The sequence below is a fragment of the Pinus tabuliformis genome, chromosome 2_2 (genome assembly GCF_031772625.1).
Source record: "Pinus tabuliformis cultivar Carrire ecotype Pingquan chromosome 2_2, CPIR1, whole genome shotgun sequence".
NCBI classification, from domain to species: domain Eukaryota; kingdom Viridiplantae; phylum Streptophyta; class Pinopsida; order Pinales; family Pinaceae; genus Pinus; species Pinus tabuliformis.
In genome coordinates this window covers 74,889,995-74,911,505 of record NC_142300.1, presented here as the reverse complement: position 1 = coordinate 74,911,505, position 21,511 = coordinate 74,889,995, and the positions used below count along the sequence as shown (strand labels likewise).

Sequence of the window (21,511 nt, the reverse complement as noted above, 5' to 3'; positions counted from 1 at the left end):
ACAGGTGCAAGGGGGATCACTCAATCCCAAAGGAAATCATGAAATAAGTTTTGCTTTACGACTCAGAGAAACCACCAACAATCAAGAAGAGATGATGGCATTGTTCTAGGGGTTAAAAATTCTCATGTCAAGAGGGATCAAATGTCTTACTGTAGTTGTGACTCCACAATCTTAAACCAACATTTGTGAAACCAATTGAACCCACAAGACATTTGTCTAGGTAGGCACATCCATAGAGTTCAGGGGTTGGTGAAGAGCTTCAAAAATATTGAATTATTTCATGCCCTAAGGACCCTTAACATTTTAGCAGATCAAAAGACAAATGAAGCAGTCTCAATACAAGTTGGATTGATGAGCAGAAATGGGGGTTCCAATTATATGTCATAACCCATGAATGGATAAAAATTATAATATACACCTTCAGCATGAGGGATGTGCAAATTGAAGACAAGTGGCGAAGCAATCTTATGTCAAAAGGATGGGCATTAAATCCCTTCCAACTTCCAGTACTTCTACATTTAATCATGCTCGAGGTAGAGCTTATCAACCTTGTGGAAATGGAATGGAGAGTTGACGGTGGGATTACCACAAGGAAGTTTTGTTTGGTTTCGGCTCCCATCAAGGTATAGGCAAAAGTAGGCAGGGTGGTGACTTTTGGAGTAATTCACAAACACCACTAGAATCGTCCCTAGAGTTTTTGGACATTGTTATGTCTGGAGAGGTTGGTTATCCTTGGTGTTGTTTGGCTTCATTTCCTTCCGCTCTGTGGCCTATCTCTAGTTTGGGTTTGCTATCCTCCGATGATTTGGTTTGAATTTGCAAAAGGATTTGATTTAGGTTGGCGTTATATAAACTCAAATATTGGTGTTGGAAAAGAATGGGGGGGCATTATCATTATGGACGTTGCATCCTATGTAAGACTTTGGATTTGTGAAGAGCCCAGCAGGGAAATGAATACCATGTAGTAGATATTCAAGACACCCTTTCTCACTTCAACACTCAAATGGCCAATCAAATTGCAGCCCAGAGGGAAAGGGATTCAGAGATTTCAAAGATTTGGGCTTGTCAAAAGCAAGTAAATTAAGAAGGTGGAAGCAAATTGTAATATGCTCTATGACTTGGTCCTAGGGCTAGATAGGATCTCTCACCTATATAGAGAATCCTTACACTCCCTAGTTACCCATCCAAAAGAGTTTATTGGCATGGTTCGAGTTGTGGTGAAAGATGAGGAGACCATTCAACAAGCACAAGACAACATTGAGATGCGAGATGCAAAGTTGGAACTCAATCTTCGCACTGGTATCAAACAGGTAGCTCTCAGTTGACATGACTTTACCTAAGTTTGGGTTTTTAAATGTATTGCAAAGTAATTAATTTTACTAGCTCAATATGTTGGGCATTATACCAAACAGCTATGTAGTTATATCTCTAGGAAAACAAGAATAGCTCAGCCGATAAGCAACAATTTTGAAATTTTGGGCCTTTTTGAAGGACTAGTTTCATATATATTAAACATTGTTGTAATAACTCCATGTAGAGTATAGCAGCAGCAAAATTTTAATACAAGTGATAATTGTTTTTTATTAAAGGGAAAAAAAACATGTCAACAATTTCTTGGAGAACATGACCTAAAGTGGTCTCTACAAGAGAGAGAACTCATAGTGCATCTTATAATTTTCAATTATCTAATATTTTGAGGTTTTCATGTCATGAACACATATGCATTTTAGTTTATAACTATTATCTTTAAATTTTAATGGTAAAGGTTATTATTTTTGTCGTCTATGGCTTTTTGCACAAATCAAAACCAAAATTGAGGGGGAATTCATCCTATTACCTTCCAAATTGAGCTTGATGATAAAAAAGGCACGTCACACAACCCAAAAGGGAACTACTAGGATAGTCGCCATTGTCACCTAAGTAACCTATCGTCTTAACTTTAGGTCAACTCTCCTCTAGCTTCAAGGGCATATCCTAGCAGGATTACTAACACTAAGTAATGAGGCATAAAGTGAAATGAAGTAGCCTTTGTAAAACAGTTTTCTAGTATTTTAGGATATAAAAAGAGGTGATGGTAGGAAATAGAGATTAGTGCCAAATCCAACAAGAGGAGTCAAGGGGAATCTAAGGGGGCTTATGAAACACTTCTTCAAAATGAGCTATCTTCCCTATGGATAAAAATGGGGAGACTAGGGTCAATGACTCAACAGTGTCCTATCTAATCAAGATGAAAATGAAGACCATGACCCTACAAAGGAGGAGTCCTAAAAGGTGCACCTTCACTAACAAACTCAATGATATCTTAATAATGGTGATTAACAACCTTGTCAAGATTCCTAAAGGATAGGCAAAGCAAGGAATTAAATATCTACCAAACTAACAAAGGTAGTAGGAGAGGAGTTACCCCAAAATGATTTCCTTCCCAATGGTAGACTTTACCCTTCGATGGATTGATTATGTTGCCTTTGTAGAAGGCTTGAAAATCCACAGTCAAATTTTATGTATCAAATATCAACTAAGGGAGAAGAGCTTCGTGAATTGACATGAACTAGTTATACATTCCACAAAGAAAAAGCCCTTATACATCACATATACCCCAAGAAAGATATGTCAATTAAGCTCCAAGAAGGGGAAGGTCCAAAAATCTAACCATGAGAAAAATTGAGGAAGGGTTACTTTTTATATAGAGTCGAGCTCAACTTCCTTTACAATAAAATAATAATATCTCATGTGAAACCCTAAATGTAGCCTAAGGATGGGTAAATATTCTTTCCTCCAGCTAATTATTCAACAATACATAAAATAATGAAGTGGTCAAGGCCACATGTACAAGTCTATAACAAGCATATGCCCAAGAGTGTGGGAGGCCCCCATCAGAGAAGGAAGAAGAAGAGTCAAAGGTGCAACATCTAGCCTCCAAAGGCTTCCAAGTGGATAGATCCATAAGCCACTGCTCAAAGTTGGCAATGGAACCCTCCTAGATCTCCTTTAAGGTGGATGTGTAGCTCTCCAACATGAAACATCCCAACTAGCAATGAATATAAGCTCCTAAGGGTGGATGGCCTCCAATAGACACATGAAAATATGGGCCATGTGGCCTCAAGAGCTACGACACATTTTACCACGAACATATATCAATATTGAACTCCCCAAATAACCAAAAAACGCTCAAACAAAAAATGTGGGGTTGTCTTCCAATGTGTGGTCAAAATGCAGAGAAAATTTTCCTACGGCATAGTTTAAAAGCACCATAACTATGTCAGTTTTTGCCAGAATTTAGTTATGACCACATTTTCAAAATCCCACAACTATTATGCATCTCATGGCATTCATCTAGCAAAAATCTGGACAATTTACCGAAAGATAATTGCTCTGGAAGTTAGGCCCCCCTCAAAATATGTAATACAACCCTAGAACTAGGGTTTGAAAATTCCTAGATCTTCTCCAATATGGGACATCTTCAACTACGAGTTCAAACAACCTTCAAGATGGATGCCTCCTCAAAATAGGGCATTAAACCATGAAGAATCTCATCAAGGGATTTGTGGCATCTCCCAAGTGAGAAGTTGCATCAAATATGCAAACCCATTTAAAGTGGATCTCATCCTCAAATCAATCAAGGAGATCCATGGTACAAGACCTCAATATGTGGAATGCCAATAACACTCAATCATCTCCATAAAAGAAAAGGGGCAGCCCCCCTTTAATCCAACAATATGGCTCAACATGTGTGCAAAATAATCTCCAAGAGAGCAAGTGTTGACCAATAAATCATAAGAAGCTGTAAAGAGGTAAGAAGAGTAAGTCAAATATTCCATGAACCATGTGCCACATCACCAAGAAAGCAACCAACTCATCAAGAAGAGGGACGACCTCATCAAAGTACGCATGAAGTGATGATGAATGTGCACATGCCTCCAAATGTCAACCTAGGAATAGGAGCACTCAAGGTTACTCCATGCTACAAGTCATCCATCCACCTGTGAATATCATCCATAAGAGTTAGGGAAATGAAGAAAAGGAGCACTAACCATGCCCATGTTCATCCCATCCAAGCAAAAAACCATGTGTGAGCAAGTGATTGTATCTCAAGTGCTCTAAATCACAAGGAAACCCAACTAAATGATCACACCAACGCAATGTCCACTTAGCCCAAAAGTGCCATGGCATTCAACCAAGAGATCCATACATCCTCATATCCAATCATTTAGCAAGAAGTGGAGAATAGAACATCACAGGATCAAGTGTAATGCTATCTCTATGATAAGCAAGTATATAAAGCAATACATCATCAAAACCTCTAGCATATCGCCATCCATCACATCAACAATCCAACCAAGTGAACACCCTAACCATCCACAGCTCTTTGTCATGAAAATCAAAAGAGTAGTGAAAAAATTCACTAGAATAAACCTCATGCAAAATGAGGGGTAACACAGCCAAATTGGACTCTTGAATTTATGTACAGAAGGGCCCAACTCGACTGAATTCTGCTCCTATTCTTTATGCTACAACAGAACAAAGTAGTAGCTAGTGCAGGAAATGTATATGCAAAGCAGAATTGGAAGTCCTAACATGAAAGCAAAGCTCCTGCTACAGAAATAGAATGACAAAAGCATGAGAAAATATCCGCTTGACTAATCTATATTCTCGACTCTTTGTTGCCAACAGCAATGTTCTGTTGTATCTATTCTCTGCTGCAGAATATTCTTTAGTGTCTTGCAACTAAAATTTGTATAGTGCCCAATCAGTGCTGATGTAGCTGTCCTGTCTGTTAGTGTATAATCCTCTGACACTCTGTTGCATCCCTTTTCCATCATTTAGTAGACTTGATTCCATTGACCCTCTGGATATTGTTTTGACACAAAAGTTGTCTAAATGAGGTGTTAGAAAGTATGGTAAGTTTAAGGAATCAGTATGATAAACGGTTTAGATGATATGGCATGGCTTGATCAAATAGGAGCTTGAATGGTGTGTAGAAATGGTACTATATCTCTCTTGCACAGTGTAACCTGGTATGGTCCTTCAGATGTCAGCTGGTATGTGGTTTTGGCATCTGTAAACCAGTGTTTTAAAAACTAGCCGAACCGGAGCTGGAACTGGCCGGTTCAGCTGCCCAGACCTCCAAAGGCACCAACCCAGGCCTCAGAACTGGTTTGGGTACCAGCTCCATATTGAACCAATCTGGGACAGGCCACGCTGGATCTGTGACAGGTTACCTATAATGTTGAAATTGGGAAGCTTGGGAGGTACTCCCACAAGCCCTTGGTGCTAGGCTTGGAACCCAAGGAAAGTAATTTTATATTATAATTAATTGTTGAGTGGTGAAGTAGGGTCTCTTGAAGGACAAAGAGGGCTCCTAAGACACCTAATGGAAAGATACAAGTATAGGCCAAAGGAGAGGCTAGAAGGCAAGAGAGTGAAGAACAATTCTCTTGTGTGAGGAGGCTAAAGTGACCCAGCCGCAGATCTAAGAAAGAAGGAGAGCCGCAGCAGCAAAGAATAGCTGAAAGAGGCCGAGTTTCTATGTTCTGGTTAGCTAAGGGAGCCGCTGCCAAAAGGAGAAGGAGGTCGAGTGCTGTAGGGCTGGTTTGGAGGGCAAAAGGATCCGCAGATTGACAAGAAGGCAATCCAACCACTATATAAAGGCCATTCGACCTCTTCCATTGGCAAGCAATTTCAGATCACAACTTCTAATCTCCTATTTACACGTGCGAGTAAAGAAGAGTCTTCTGTGGCAGAACAAAGTTATATGAAGCAAACTTAAGTTTCTTTTGAGGAAAGATCAAAGTTTTCTAAGGTAGATTGAAGTTTCTCTAAGACAAACCGAAATTTTCTGAGGCACTGTTGACCAAATTCTGAGGTCATATTAACCGAATTTCTGAGGCTACTTATCTCTGTTTGACCAGGCTTGACCTGGGTTTTATTGCTGGTCTGTTTGACTTTGTTTTGATTGGAAAAGAGCAGATTGTATCTCTTGTTGAACTGAATAATTTCTCGAGGAAAAGGTTGCTGGGTTTTTCTCTAGAAGAGGTTTTTCCCAGGGCAAATATTTGTGTCTAATGTTTGGCTGTCTCTTTATGATCCTACTGGCATTATTGTTTCTATTGTCGAGATCTTCTGTGCAATTGCTTAATGATAAATGTGAACACAAGAAGGATTAAATTAAGAAATCATTTGAAGTAATTATCAGATTAGAAGGTCTTGTAAAATCAACAGGGAGCTGGCCAAGGCTACAGGAAAGCTAAACAGAGGCCTAAAGGAGCAAACCTTGTGGACAAAAGAGGACTGATTGCCAAAGACACCAACAGCAAGTACAATTGTATATTCTTTGTTTTTATGGGCAGATGAGAGCCTAAAGAGGTCTCAGCCCTAGTTGTATCAGTCAAAGGACAGACATGTATTTTGTATTATATTTGTACATGGATTGTAAACTTTAAAGGGCCATGATCCCTAGTACAGGAGCCCTATTATTTTCTTATTGATGGACTGATTAGGAATATGTTAGGGATAAATCTTGTGTACTGCTATTGATTTCACTGCTATTATATTCCACTGTGAAAAATTGTTTAAAGTTGTTGGGCATCATCAGTTTGTTTATATTCCAAGCTTAGGCATGGACCAAAGCTGGGGTGTGTGGAAATTCCAAAATATAAAATCTGACTTTTACTCATTTTGAAAGGCAAAAGAAGGGGATTAAGAGCAAAGGAGATATGCAATGGCCTCCATCGAGCTGAGGCGGGGAAACCAAGTGTTACCATCACCATCAGTGTATTTATTGTGGAGTGGGGATTGATTAACTGATACTGTAGAGAATCAGTGGGAATTGCATGAAATGTGGCAGTTGCCCCTTTGACCCCGCAGCAGCCCCAGAAGTTGAAAACCCCAGAGCATCATCTTCAATCAGTAACAGTCAAATGGTGAGGAAAAAATCATAATTTGTTTTGGTTATAGCACGCGGACTCAAATCAATGAATAGTTAAGAAGATTATTTTAAAATGTTGTTGACTAACATAAAATTCTCATGCATGAGCTATAGAGTCCATATTGGGAGATAAATTCACTTAAGCAAAGAATCCAATTTGAGCAAGAGTCTCTAATGGTCTGGAATATTGGATTTACATTGATGCACATGTATATATATTTTTTCATTAAAATTTTCATATTTTATGTATTTTTTAGTAAACGAGTTCATAAAATATAAACCAGTCCAGTTCTGATCTGAGTCCAGTCAGACCCTCAGCCAGTTCTAACTCTGATTCCCACCTTTTTAAAACATTCATGTAAACAGTGAAAGGACTTAGGTAGAAAGGTGCTGATTGTCCACCAACATTGATCGGTGTGCCATAATTGCTCGATATTGGCAGGAAACAGAGTTGCTTACCTGCAAAATGTCACTAAATGAACTCGTGCAGACTGGACTCATCAGATATCATTCAAAAATACTATGGTGGGCACTAGTGCATCTCTATAGTTCTCCCTTCAACAAGCCGATACTAATGATGTGACATGCCCACTAAAGAATCTACTCTGGATCGCTTGTCATGGACTACTAGCAGGTAATAGAGTGTCAAAGTCGTCATAGTGAAATGTGAGAGTGGGACAGGAAAAAGGTGGAAGGAACGATGAAATTCACATATGTTTGTATAGATATTGACAACAATTAAACCTAGTGATAAGGTCAAAAAGGCTGACACAGAATAGTAGAATGTCCAATAGAATTCAAGCAGTGAAATTGGCTAGAGGACCTGAGGAACTCTCTCTTCAAGAAAGAAATGGTCCTGATCTGCATTTGTCATGGGTTAACAGAACATGGACTTTGCTTTCATAATGTATTTATGTTTCGTAATGCATTCAATACTATTAATTTTAGGCAACAACGGTATGTTCTATGCTTAAGAGAAATTTTACTTCAATTTCTTTATTAGCCCAATATCAATATCCAGTGTAGCAATCACATCAACATGATAGTAAAACGCAAATAGAACATAAACATAAACAGTGGAAGACAAGCCAAGACAAGAGGACACAAGATGTGGCACCAGCCAGGGACAAACCCCAATGTGGGGAAACCCTTGATCAATTCTTCTTATAGTCTTCAATAGTTCAGCAGAGAAAGATACTACAATTTACAAATCTGATAATTTATAACAGCAGTAAAAGAGCCCTAACCAGAGAAGTCAACATTGCTCAACAGGGCAGATTTGACCCTCAACAATTCGGTCAACTTTAGTCAACTACGGCCTCCAAACAGCAAGATGAATCAGCCCGCAAAACAGTCCAAAATCAGCCTACTCAAAATCTGGTCAAACAGTCAACCTGTGGTCAGCCCTAGCCACAGTGAACGCTGGTCAAAGTCAACGGATTGCCTCGATTTTTGTGCCCATAAATGCGGCCTGCCCAAACAGAAATAACCCTCACAAAAATGCAATCAAACAGGTCAACGCTGGTCAAAACATTTCCTGAAAGCTGGTCAACGCCCAAAACAGAAAATGACTGTCCTTTCCTTCGCACATGTGGAGAGAGAAGCTGCCCAGAAATCCGTACCCAATCAGATCAGGAGAGAGAGATGTGTGAAGATGAATGATGTCCAAATGAGGATGAGGCATCATGTATTTATAGGCAAACATTGAGGATGAATATACGTGACTGTTGGGCTTCTGAGCCTACATAAGTTTGTTGGCTGACCTCTACAATTTGTCCATAATCAAAACAAATTCATAACTTCATTTGTACATGTCAAAATCAGATAATCTCTAGATCAATCCTACACCTCTCGGAGAGAGGAATCCAAGAAAAATATAAGCAACCATAAATAAAATGACCCATGTGGAGTTTGGCCTTAGTTGCCAATTTTAACACTCCCTCTCAACTAGGGAGAACTCCATCTACTAATCCATCTGCCGATCTATACTATCTCTTCCATCAATGCACTGCTCTGCTCTGTTGAACTATGAAGAAGAAGAAGTGAACAAGAATGTATCATACCATTCTCTACTAACCCAAAGTCAGTTCCAATCAAAAGAGAGTGTCTCATACCACTCTTACTGACCAAAAGTCAGTTCCAATCAAAAGAGAGTATCTTGTACCACTCTTACTGACCCGAAGTCAGTTCCCATTGATCCCAGATCAATATCAGTGATCCTAGCATAGGGAGTACAGTAGTACACGATGCGTCCATGTGTAGTACTATGGTCCCTATCCTCATTTCCCTACTCATTGGCCAGATGAGAGGTACTTCCCATGAGTCCCAAATTGCATGGCTAGGATGTCTCAACAGGAGAAGGATGAACCACTCATCCTGCCTAAATGTCGCCAAGGGGTGTCACAGGGGATGGCTGAACCACTCACCCTGTACATAGCAAACCACTAGGGGAAGGTTGAACCACTCACAATATGGTAGCTCACCACTCCAAGAAGTACCACAAGCCCCCCGGAGCTCTCAGAACTCAATGTCCATCTCATACAGGACCCTTATAAGAGGGTCTCTCCACGACTCCAAGTCATTCTCGGAAGGCCAAAAATTTGACCTTCCCCAGGGGCTTTGTCAGAATATCAGCAACCTGCTCATCAGTCCCAATGTGATGGAGCCTTATTGCTCCTCGTTGTACCATGTCCCGAATAAAGTGGTACCTGATATCTATAGGCTTGGAGCGATCATGAAACATGGGATTCTCTGATAATCGAATCCCACTCTGGAAATGTGGTATCCAGCACATGTCCAAACAGCCCAATGAAGAGCTTCCTCAACCAGACAACTTCACAAGAGGCCATACTAGCACTTATGTATTCGGCCTCTTCAGTGCTCAAGGCAACCAATTTCTACTTCCTGCTCATCCAGGGTATCGAAGCAGAACCCAAAGAAAAACAGCATCTAGAAGTGCTCTTGCGATCCACCACACTACCAGCCCAATCAGCGTCAGAATAACCATGCAGCCTCACATTTCTGGCAGTGTATCTCAATCCATGAGTGATTGTGCCCTGAAGATATCTAAGAAGATTATTGGCAACAATCCATTGTATATGATGAGGCTCAACCATGTATTGGCTCAATGTGTTAACTGCAAAACATATGTGCGGACGAGAGTTCACCAAGAACATCAGTGCTCCTATGAGTTGATGATAATTAGAAGCATTGCCCAATTCAAGTCCAGCAGCACTACCACATAACTTCTTAAAGTTAAGTTCCATCCAAGTAGTCACAGGCTTGCAATCCACCATCCCAAATCTTTCCAATATCTTCACAACATATTTTCCTTGAGAGAGGAAAATTTCACTTGGCTTTTGCCAGACCTCCAACCCTAGGAAATAGTGCATCGGTCTTAGGTCCTTCATCTCAAATTCAGAAGCCAACTCCCTTCTACATTTGTGATTGAGAGGGTCTACACCTGTCAGAAAGAGGTTGTGCACATAAAGTACCAGAATGAGAGGTTTATCATTTTCAACCTTAAAGTAAAGTTTCGGATCGGCTTCACTTCTAGTGAATCCCAGCTTCATCAAATAGTTATTGATCCTCTCATACCAAGCTCGGGGTGCTTGCTTCAATCCATAGAGAGCTTTCTTCAACCTGCAAACATCAGATTCTCGATCATGAACCTCAAACCCCTCGGGTTGTTCCACATAGACTTCCTCTTTGATTGAACCATGCAAGAAGGTGGTCTTGACATCTATCTAATGAAGGTTCCATCCTTGTGAGGGAGCAAGGGCTATGATCGGGCGGATGGTGGTGTATTGGGCAATAGGTGCAAATATCTCATCGTAATCTACACCTTCCTTTTGAGAGAAGCTTCGAGCAACAAAGCGAGCCTTGAACTTTTCTCCACTTCCATCAGCTCGATGCTTGATTTTGTAGAGCCACTTGGAGGTGACAACCAATTTGTCCTGGGGTCTAGGGACCACATCCCAGACATCATTCTTCATAATTGACTCGTATTCTTCATTCATAGCATCCTTCCATACTTGTTGCTTCACGGCTTCTTCGAATGATGAAAGCTCATTTTGAATGATAGTGCTCATGGCGGTCAAATATCCTTGATACCTGTTTGGTGTCTTGCTTTCACGAAAAGTCCCCCTTGGTGCAATGTGTCTCTCGACATCTTCGAGGGTCTCCCTAAGCCATGAGTGTCTCCTCTTGGAGGAGGAAGGCTCATGAGGAGGAGGATTAATAGGATCCATAGGTTCATCAACATCATGCATCGTTTCGTCCTCTTTTTAACCCTGATTTCCTATGTCAGCTTCTTTGTCCTTCCATAGGATAGGAAGGTTGTTGATCTCCCTGAGGGCCATATCTTCGTCGAAGGTGACATCATGACTTATCCCAACTTCCTTTTGACCAGCCACATAAATTCTATATCCCTTAGAATTTTCACTATAGCCCACAAAAATTCCTTTCTTCCCAGATGCACCCAATTTGCTTCTATTCTCTTTCGGCACATGAAAATATATGGGGCTTCCAAAAATTCTAAAATGAGAGACATCGGGTTTCTTCCTAGTGAACATTTTTTCGGGAGTCTTGGAGTCCAATGCTTCATGAGGGCATCGGTTTTGAACATACACGGCGGTATTTGTAGCTTCAGCCCATAGAAACTTTGGAAGGCCTTGATCATGAAGCATGGCACGAACAGCGTCTACAATAGAGCGATTCTTCCTTTCAGGCACACCATTCTGCTCAGGAGTGTACGGTGTTGTAGTCTCCCTCTTAATGCCAGCTTTTGTGCAATAATCTTGGAATTCATTGCATTCGTATTCAGTCCCATTATCAGTCCTCAATATCTTGATTTTCTTCTCGAGTTGGTTTTCAATCAAGGCTTTGAAGTGTCGGAACCAGGTGAACACTTCATCCTTCTTCTTCAAGAAGTAGATCCAGGTCTTGCGAGAATAATCATCCACAAAGGTGAGATAATATAAGTATCCTCCCAAAGAGGATACGGGCATCATACCAGATATGTCGGAGTGGATCAATTGCAATATGTCTGTGGTCTTGCTATTGCTTGAGGGGAATGGTCCCCTTGTAAGTTTTCCTTTGGCACATCCCAGACGTACATCTTCATGCTCTACTTTAAACTCGGCATACCTGTCACCATCTGTCTCACATCGGGTAGGGCCTTCTAACGAAGATGGGCGAACCTCCGGTGCCATAATTCAAATTGTAGAGATGTGTCGCAAGACATGGCTCCCAATGGACTTCCTTCAACTTGATACGAAGTGTCAACCCTAAACCCAAGAGCAAAAGCATCTTTAAAATTTCTTTTCCAAACACGTACCTTTCCATCGATAAAATCCACCTTGAATCCTTTATCTTCCATTGCCGAAATGGACACCAGGTTCTTCTTGAAATCGAGTACATATAGTACTTCTTGCAAATGAATAGTGTTACCTTGATTCAATTGAAGGGTAACATTCCCTACTCCCTTCACGGAATAGGTGGCATCGTCTCCAAGGATGATCTCCAAGTTTGTCTCTTTTTCTATTAGATTAGAGAGGGTTTCCTTGTATCTGGTGAAGTGCCTTAAGGCACCACTATCAATCAACCAATTTCCCAAAGTGTCCGGAGGAGAGGCAGTGGAGAGAGCCGATATAAGATAGTACTCTTTTTGCTTATTGTTAACAACATTGGATTCTTCATACCTGGAGTTCCTTGATTTCTTGGAGGGTCAACCATTTCCTTGATGTCCCGCATTCCTTTTTCCTTTGCCATTGGACCTGCCATTCGTTTGATCATTGTTGTTGAATTTGCCCCTGGAATGATTGTGATCATCATCATGCGATGTGTCCCTTCTATTTGGACACACCCTTGCATAGTGGCCAAACTTATTGCAAACAAATCATCTTTCCTTCCTTCTATTTTTGAATCTCGATCTTCCTTGACTCTGCTTCTTTGAACCTGCATTGTTCTTCCTCTTGGCATGAGCGGAGAATGCAGGGGGTTTGCTTCTATTAGAAGGCATTTCTTATTCCACCATTATTGTTTCTTCTTGAATGCAACTCGACATCAATTCTTCAAACCCTGGGATTCGATCATTGTTGAGTATAGTGGTTCTAAATACATACAATTGAGGCGAGAGTCCTCCAAGGGTGGTGAGAGTAAGTTCCCTACCAGGAATGACTTCGCCAATCGAGAGTAAATCATTCTTGATCTCAGTAATCCTCAAGAAATAGGATTGGATGTCCTCGTCCTTGCCCTTCTTAATATCTTTCAACTAGTTTCAATCCCACTTCTTCACCCCTGTGAGCATCACCCGATGCAATGAGTGCTAAATGGACTATTCAAAAATCATGAGAAATTAGTCAGTTACGACTACCTCCCATGGAAATGGTCATAGATGAATGACTTACTTAACGCAGTTGAATCCCAAAAAATGATATCTAATATAATGCACTACGAAAACCCCCAATACTTAATTCAAAAGAGTGAAGGGAGCTCTACTTGAATGGTTCATGAGGCACAATACTTGCTAAGGTTTTGCAAATGGGGTAGCAAACTAAGTGGGCTTGATTGTGGGGAAAACTCCACAGTTAAGCGCGCTTGAGCCAGAGGCGATCTGAGATGGGTGACTTCCCGGGAAGTCCTGGTTACCGGGTGCAAGCCCCGGAAGTGATGATTGACGCTATGTGATTTATTTCACTAGTTTCAATCCCACTTCTTCACCCCTGTGAGCATCACCCGATGCAATGAGTGCTAAGTGGATTATTCAAAAATCATGAGAATTTAGTCAGTTACGGCTACCTCTCATGGAAATGGTCATAGATGAATGACTTACTTAACGCAGTTGAATCCCAAAAAATGATATCTAATATAATACACTACGAAAACCCCCAATACTTAATCCTTCAACTTATTCTTGAGAAATAGAATTTGATTAGCATTACTAACCTTGAACATGCTAACCAACGTGTCGTAGATCTCCTTGGAGGTCTTCAATTCGGAGATATAGGCCACCAAATGCTTGTCAATGGAATCCCTGATAATCTTCTTCGCTTAGACATCAGCCCTATTGTACTTGGTCTTCGCAGCAACCGGTGCATTTGAAGGAGGTTCAAGGATTTTACCCTGCACATAATTCATCACTTCTTTTTCTTCCAAGGTCAAATCAAAAGACATCTTCCATCCATGATAGTCAGATTTATCATGGAGCTTGTCTTCAGCCGGGAAGTAAGATGAGGAACCCATTAAACCTTTTGTCCTTGTCCAACTGTCTTTGGTGATTGCTCTTTCACTCTTGCTTTGGCTTTGTCTTCACCTCAGCTCTAATACCATGTTAATCTTAGGCAACAATGGTATGTTCTATGCTTAAGAGAAATTTTACTTCAATTTCTTTATTAGCCCAATATCAATATCCAGTTTAACAATCACATCAACATGATAGTAAAATGCAGATAGAACATAAACATAAACAGTGGAAGACAAGCCAAGACAAGAAGACACAAGATGTGGCACCAACCAGGGACAAACTCTAATGTGGGGAAACCCTTGATCAATTATTCTTATAGTCTTCAATATTTTAGCAAAGAGAGATAGTACAATTTACAAATCTGATAATTTATAACAGTAGTAAAATAGCCATAACTAGAGAAGTCAACAAGGCAGATTTGATCCTCAACAATTCGGTCAACTTTGGCCTCCAAACAGCAAGATGAATCAGCCCTCAAAACAGTCTGAACTCAGCCCAGTCAAAATCTGGCCAAACAGTCAACCTACAGTCAGCCCTAGCCACAGTCAATGCTGGTCAAAGTCAACGGATTGCCTCGATTTCTGTGCCCAGAAATGCGGCCTGCCCAAACAGAAAGAACCCTCACAAAAATGCAGTCAAACAGGTCAACACTGGTCAAAACACTTCCTGAAATTCAGTCAACGTTGGTCAACAGCCAAAACAGAAAATGACTGTCCTTTCCTTCGCACATGTGGAGAGAGAAGCTGACCAGAAATCCGTACCCAATCAGATGAGGAGAGAGAGATGTGTGAAGATGAATGATGTCCAAATGAGGACGAGTCATCGTGTATTTATAGGCAAACGTTGAGGATGAATAGACGTAACTGTTGGGCTTCCGAACCTACATAAGTTCGCTGGCCGACCTTGACAATTTGTCCATAATCAAAATAAATTCATAACTTCATTTGTACATGTCATAATTGAATGATCTCTAGATCAATCCTACACCTCTCAGAGAGAGGAATCCAAGAAAAATATCAGCTACCATGAATAAGATGACCCATGTGGAGTTTGGCCCTAGTTGCCAATTTTAACAAATACTTAATGTGAATCTTAGCTTTTGATAATAATAAAAAACCTACTGTTGGAAACAAACTGAACTCTGCATATTTCCTTTGTGAATGAGTTGTACTTGTAAGCCTGTTCACCAAAACTGGAACCTTAACACCTACTAATTATAGCCATAAGTTAGTACCTTGGCTAAGACAAAGTACCCAAAGCTAAAGAGAGCCACGGTCAATGTACTTGTAAGCCTGTTAACCAAGACTGGAACATTAACCCCCAATAGTTATACCCATAAGTCAGTGTCTTGACTAAGACAAAGTACCCAAAGCTAAAGGGCGCCACGATCAATCAAGTTCTTTAGCTGACCGAAGCCCGGTTCTTCGTGGGCAAAGGCAGTTCTGAGTTTAACACAGATTAAAGTTGAAGTGGCTTTGCAGAGCATCCTGCTGAGGGTTATGTCAATAAGCATAAATTGTGAACAATATTCATCATTTTCTGTAGTTTCCTGAAGTGTCCTCCGAACAGATTGAAATAATGCAGATTAGTTAAGTTGTCAGAGAGGTTCGAACCAATTTTATAAGAGGCCAAATACTTATGAGCCATGCAGCTAATAAGTCGTCGGGGTAAGGTAAATGTAAATGCAGGAGCAAAATCAAAGGAGTTACATTAATTATATGAAGTGGCGAAAAGGAAAGAGAACAGAAACTTTATGCGTGTCTAGTGTCAACTCCTCGAGAAGGCGTAAATACATAGATACATACCAGTATCAAATACTACAATATCACTGAGAAATTTTTTGTCTACAAGGCCTCCGAACACAACTACCATTGATCGGCCCACTCTGACAGCCGTATGCCCACTGCAAACAACACAATTCCAACCTTATCAGAATACCAAACACGAAAAATGTTCGCTTGGTATCCTATCAGTCAGTGACCTGAAAAATGAATTAATGCTACTCAATCAAAAGAGTGCGCAAAGTGGGTTTGGTCTGGAAAAAATATTTAAGTGCTAGTAATTAGCCAAATAACCAATCAATACTGATACTGTCATGTCCACCTGCGGGGTTGAGGAGGTACACCGTTGAAATCGGCTGGAACAGCCTGCACCCACTGCACTGCGCCCTCTTTCATCGTCGTGCTCTCGATGTGCATATGCATCAATTGGGAAAAAATTGATACTCTTTCATCGATCAGAATGAGACCTGCATTAAAATTTTATATCAACGTTATAGCCCCAGTACAATCAAAACAGAGTGATGAGGCGTACCCCTACATTGGGTAAGCAATTGAATTACGATATATTGGGTAACATAATTTTTTTGAAGAAAAAGAAAAATCACCCCAACAAGTAAGGGAGATGTAAGAACTCTAAGCACTGAATCCGAAATAATGGTGAAAAGCTTCTAATATTGGATCACAATTCCGACTTTTCTGTATGTGTTCGGGACAAATATTTAGACTCATACGATTCAGAGTTCGACATATTCACGGCAAGAAGCTATCGAACAATCAACTTCCACAAATTTAAAACGCTGTGTCAGACTCTAGTACTTGTCCCTTGCCCTAACCTCCCTCGCACATGTCACTGTAGCATTGTCTGAATGACAGTGAGTCGTCTTTTATTTGTAAATATGCTCATTGAATTTGCCTTGGGAATAAATATTTATGTTTAAGTAATAAATTGTTTTTAATAATTAAGAAGAAGTATTGGTCATGACTAAATTAGTAGTTTATGTTAAATGATGTATGAATTTTTAATAATTTATTTTGATTATATTGATTTTAAATAATATATAAATATTTTTGTTTTAAATATAAATTAATTTCAAATAACCTCGATAGGGAACACACGAGGGGGAGGGGGATCAGCCACTCCCAAGACCATTAAGGAGGGGGTGGAAGTCTTCCATGCCACGATACGTGTGGAGACTATCATTGTCATAATGGCACACTTTACCATTAAGGAGGGGGTGGAAGACTTCCATGCCACTATACGTTTGGAGACTATCATTGTCATAATGGCACACTTCATGTGAGGTTGCTATTCTTAATCTTTTAAATGTTTTGACCGTCCATGTATGTGGATAAACGTGAGCATGGGTCGTAGGAGAATGTTTATGGAATCTTTGCAAGCCCAAATTCTACGTGAGCATGGGTCGTAGGAGAATGTTTATGGTATCTTTGCAAGCCCAAATTCTAGTCTCGTTGAAGGTAACAGCCTAGTTCTAAGGGAGTTTGCAATGGAAAGTATAGAGTGGAGAAGGGTTACTAATGTTTATTTTGTTAGTACCTTTTTTTAAAGGCAGAATCTTACCGTTTTAGGTTGTGTTTGTAAATGATTCTCGTTTAGTGGTTAGTTATCATAAAATGAATATTGTTTTAAAGCTTGATTATGTAATTCATTTTGTTTTAAGGGTTCCTTTAGCTCAATGTTTTAAAGTTGGTTTACAGTTAGGCATCTTGCTTTGGTTTTGGTCGCTTGCAAAGGTAACATTGCGTTCTTGGCTCTGTGTGTCTTGTTATCTCGTTTTTGTTAGTTTCTAGGTGATATTGGGCTCTTTTATACTTTCTCTAGTAGATTCAATGGGTGCCCTGGTTGGTTGGCTTTTAAAAGATCCCTATCACCATTTTCACCTATTCACCCTTCTTTCATGGCGTTGGTTTTTGTGTGTTAGTATTGATCTTGTTTTTTACAATTCTACTGTAGGGGTTTTGATTTTTGTATCTAACATCTGGTTTTGGGGAAACATGGAGGTTCTAGACCCCTGCAATTACAAGAATTCTTTATGTATGCTTAAGAAGGGTGAATGCTTTAGGTTTTAGGGGAAGTGCATATGTGGCCTTCTCGGGGTTAACAAGGTGTTGTGGATTATTTGGTTCATCATGCCTCATCAACATGGTCATTACCGCCAAGGTGTTGGGGAGCATAGCTAGTCTAGCAAGTTGCGCTAAGGCTCTTGCCCAGGGAGCGATCATTGTTTAACTAGTTGTGATCCCTCCATGCACTCAAGTTGATATTCAAAGGCTTGAAAAAAATGTTCGTAGAAACAGACAGACCATCTCAAATTTTGAGATTTTGGAAGAAGTCTCTTAATGGCTCCAGACTTTGAGTACACCAAGGGTGGAGGAAATCGGTACATGCATACGATCACTCTTCATTGGCAGCTAAAAACATCAAGTCCTCAAGGAGAAGCATGATGATATAAATGAAATCATTTCCTTCCTTAATTATCTTCAACAGAGCCAATGGAGAATGTAGGATAGCCTAGATCATCTCGAAGCTCGCACAAGGCATGTGGAAATGCACATACAGTGTGAACTCAGGTTTCTGACACCCCTAGGTACTAGGCCAAACAACTGTGCTCCTGTGACATCTTTTGAATCATAAATGGTTGTCTGTTTGATATGTTTATGTTATCTTGTTGGTCCTCTGGATATACGGTATGTTGAGTTATGCAATCTATATTGAATCTTGGTAGTTAACATACCAGGCAATAAATTTAGTTAGAATAAGGCTGGTATATTTTTGTGAAAACTGAGAACAATGATGCAATCTTTTTTCTTAATGAAAGAAACTCAACTTGCAAAAAAAAAGAAATAATTTCAAATAATATATGAATATTTACATACCTCAAGGCACCTTAATTGGGGATTGTTGTGAATATGAAGTGTTATGTATCACAAGATTCCAAGTTCAAATTCCTCGTGTTTACTTGTGGCCACGTGTTGCGGGCAATGTGGTTCACCTAGGGATTATAGTGGTAGTGATCAGAACCAACCCCGTGTCACACATGTACGAGACTGATCTAGTTATCAATTCCTCTAGCTATCAATTCTTTATATATATATATATATATTGTAAGCATGGTAGTACTTTCTCTATTAATATTTCCAAACCATAGAAGTGCTTTTAACAAAATTTGCAGGTGGCCTCAACTTGCCCGCAGGAAACCAGGTCTGTTGGCCACCTGTTTGCGTTAAATGTTGTCCAAATTTTGAATAAAGTTTTCAACACCATCCAAGCAACATTTCCAGTTCTACCTACTATAAATTTCAGCTTTAAAAAGTAAAGGCTATCTGGCATAAAACAAAAATCTGTTTCAGGACGTGTTTCATTTGTCAGATGAGTCCACTAGGGATGGGGCTTTCATGCTAGACCTCGATATTTCGCTCCTCTTCATGTCCTGTAAGATTTGCTCTATCCTATTCAGTGCGAGATTGTTTCTGTACACTTGAATCCGGACATCAACAATTTATCTATGAAGATCCTTCATATTGGGTTCCGTTGTTCGGGCTTCCTCTTTTTTCTAGGCCTCCTCCTGCTCCTTTTGTTCCTTGTATAATGTCATTGCTCGGGGCACTATGTTCTTCACAACCCACTATTGCTGGATTGTTTTCCTAAACAGCGTGTGTCCCCTTTTGTGTTCCCCGAATCTTTCACCATGGCTTCTCATTCTTTTGTCTCTATATCCTGATTGGTTATATTGTCATTCAGTTCCCTCTCCCACTCTGCAATTTGATCTCTTACCTCCGGTGCATTGTCAGCCATATACGCATTTATGAGGGTCTACACGTGCTCCTTCCCACTCTTTCTGCCTATTTTGTTAGAACCTCTGCTAGAGGTTGCTTCCCCCACCTTTGTCCTTGTCCCTGCCTTCCCTGTTCCTCTGGTTCCTCTTTTGCCCGCCTCTTTTCCTTCTTTTTCCATATTGTCTTCGTTCTTGCGTTGTTTTGCTTTTCCCGAGTAGTTCACCAGAACTAGCTTTCTTACTGGAGCACGATATAGTATCCGGACCTCCAGGCGGTGCTACACCCTGTTTTTTTTAGTACCTAAAACATTAACAAAAGAAATTTATTTATCAGTCAATTTTTTTTTACACAGAATGGTCTTAACTTTCTTTACCCCGGGCTTGTCCACTCTCTTTGGGTCTGAAGACTTGGGGTTGCCCTCTTTCTTCCCCTGTTTCCCCCATACCTCTTGATTCCTCTCCGCTCTACTTATTCCCTCCCCAGCCAACAAGACCATGCGGGTCAGCAGTTGCATATCTACAAGAGTCCCAATTTTGGGTTTCCTTATCAGCATTCAGGTTCGCGTTTGAGGTTTCAGTCCAGGACTCTCTCCACTCAGGTGCCCACGCCCGAATTTTACCCCTGGTTATCCCATAAGGCCCGCAACCATCAGCCAGGTTTGGGCTCAGATCGAACCGAGCTAGCCACTGCATTACTGAATTGGCCATAATGGTTTCGGGCTCCCTGCCTTTACTAATTCTTTCTTCCTTTCCATGCCTCAAGTACCACCTGGCCAGAGCGGTAGGCTTCCTACACTCTCCATTGTGGACTTCCCAATGGTCATACCATCGGGCCTCATTCCCTCGAATCCCATCTACCCAGAGATACACTATAGAATTCCCGAGCCCCCTCCCTCCATCAGCGTTCCAGGCATAGACTCTCCATTCGACCGGGTTAGAATCCCAGACAACCCAAGGCTCGACTCATTCTGAGTCTTGCTTTCCCTCAGCCCACTCCCTGACTTCCTCTATAACATTCATTTCTGTAATGCAAGCGAGAAAGGAAACCGAAAAAATATACCAATGCTTTGCAACGAAGCCCGTTATCCTCTCAACGTCCTCCAGCCTGTGTCCACCACCTTCTGCTGCACATTCTTTCTCCTTCTCCCTTTGCATGCAGCTACCTTCTCTCTTGTCTGCCTTTGCCTCTTGTTTCTTTGTCCAGCTTCCCCACCTAACTTCCATCTGGCCCCCACTTGCCCTCTTCCTCTTCCTGTCGTCCAATCTTTCATTCGATTTCCTCATAATGAGGTTCCCCTGACCCTTCCTTTACTACCTTCCATTACTTCACTCATGCCACCAGCTGCTCCTGTCGTGGGTTTCCTTCTGACTTCGTGCCACTTGTCGTTGTTGGTCTGCCCGCCCTCTTGCTTGACTCCAAACCTCCGTCGCTCTCTTCCATCCTCGGCCACACCTGTACTATCTCAGTGCCACCCTCTGCCTTGCCTTGTCCGGCGTGTTGCCCCGCCTGCCGTCGCATCCTCCCACCTCCCAATACCCCATCTGTCTTTGGGCCCAGGTGGCTGGCTTCCGGTGTCGCTACCTCCCATCCCCTCTAGCCCGCCTCATCTGTCGTCTCCCCTTCTTCCATGCCACACCCCGATAAGGGGTTTCTCCCTTTTCCTTGTTGTTTCCTAGAATATCCTCTAGCCATCTCATCCCATCCATTTGTCTTAACTCTTCTCCCCTTATATCCAGGTTTCTACCTGCCTGCCCACACCCCCAC

The 21,511-nt window shown here is 41.0% G+C and overlaps 1 protein-coding gene across 2 annotated transcripts in view; it reads right to left on the bottom strand.

Moving 5' to 3' along the window:
* The window catches only part of LOC149191513 (Galactose oxidase/kelch repeat superfamily protein), a 464,035-nt gene extending 447,196 nt beyond the window's left edge, over nucleotides 1–16,839 (bottom strand). The window contains exons 1-3 of one of the 2 annotated variants that reach the window (XM_089404308.1): nucleotides 16,684–16,839; nucleotides 16,275–16,419; nucleotides 15,977–16,074 (exon numbers count right to left, since the gene is read on the bottom strand). In XM_089404308.1, coding sequence (XP_089260434.1) covers nucleotides 15,977–16,074; nucleotides 16,275–16,375 — 199 coding nt within the window. In that variant the 5' untranslated portion in view covers nucleotides 16,376–16,419; nucleotides 16,684–16,839. Of the gene's footprint in view, nucleotides 1–15,976; nucleotides 16,075–16,274; nucleotides 16,420–16,557 lie in introns of both variants that reach the window. The other variant, XM_089404307.1, reaches the window with a different exon arrangement.
* Nucleotides 16,840–21,511: the final 4,672 nt, after the last annotated feature.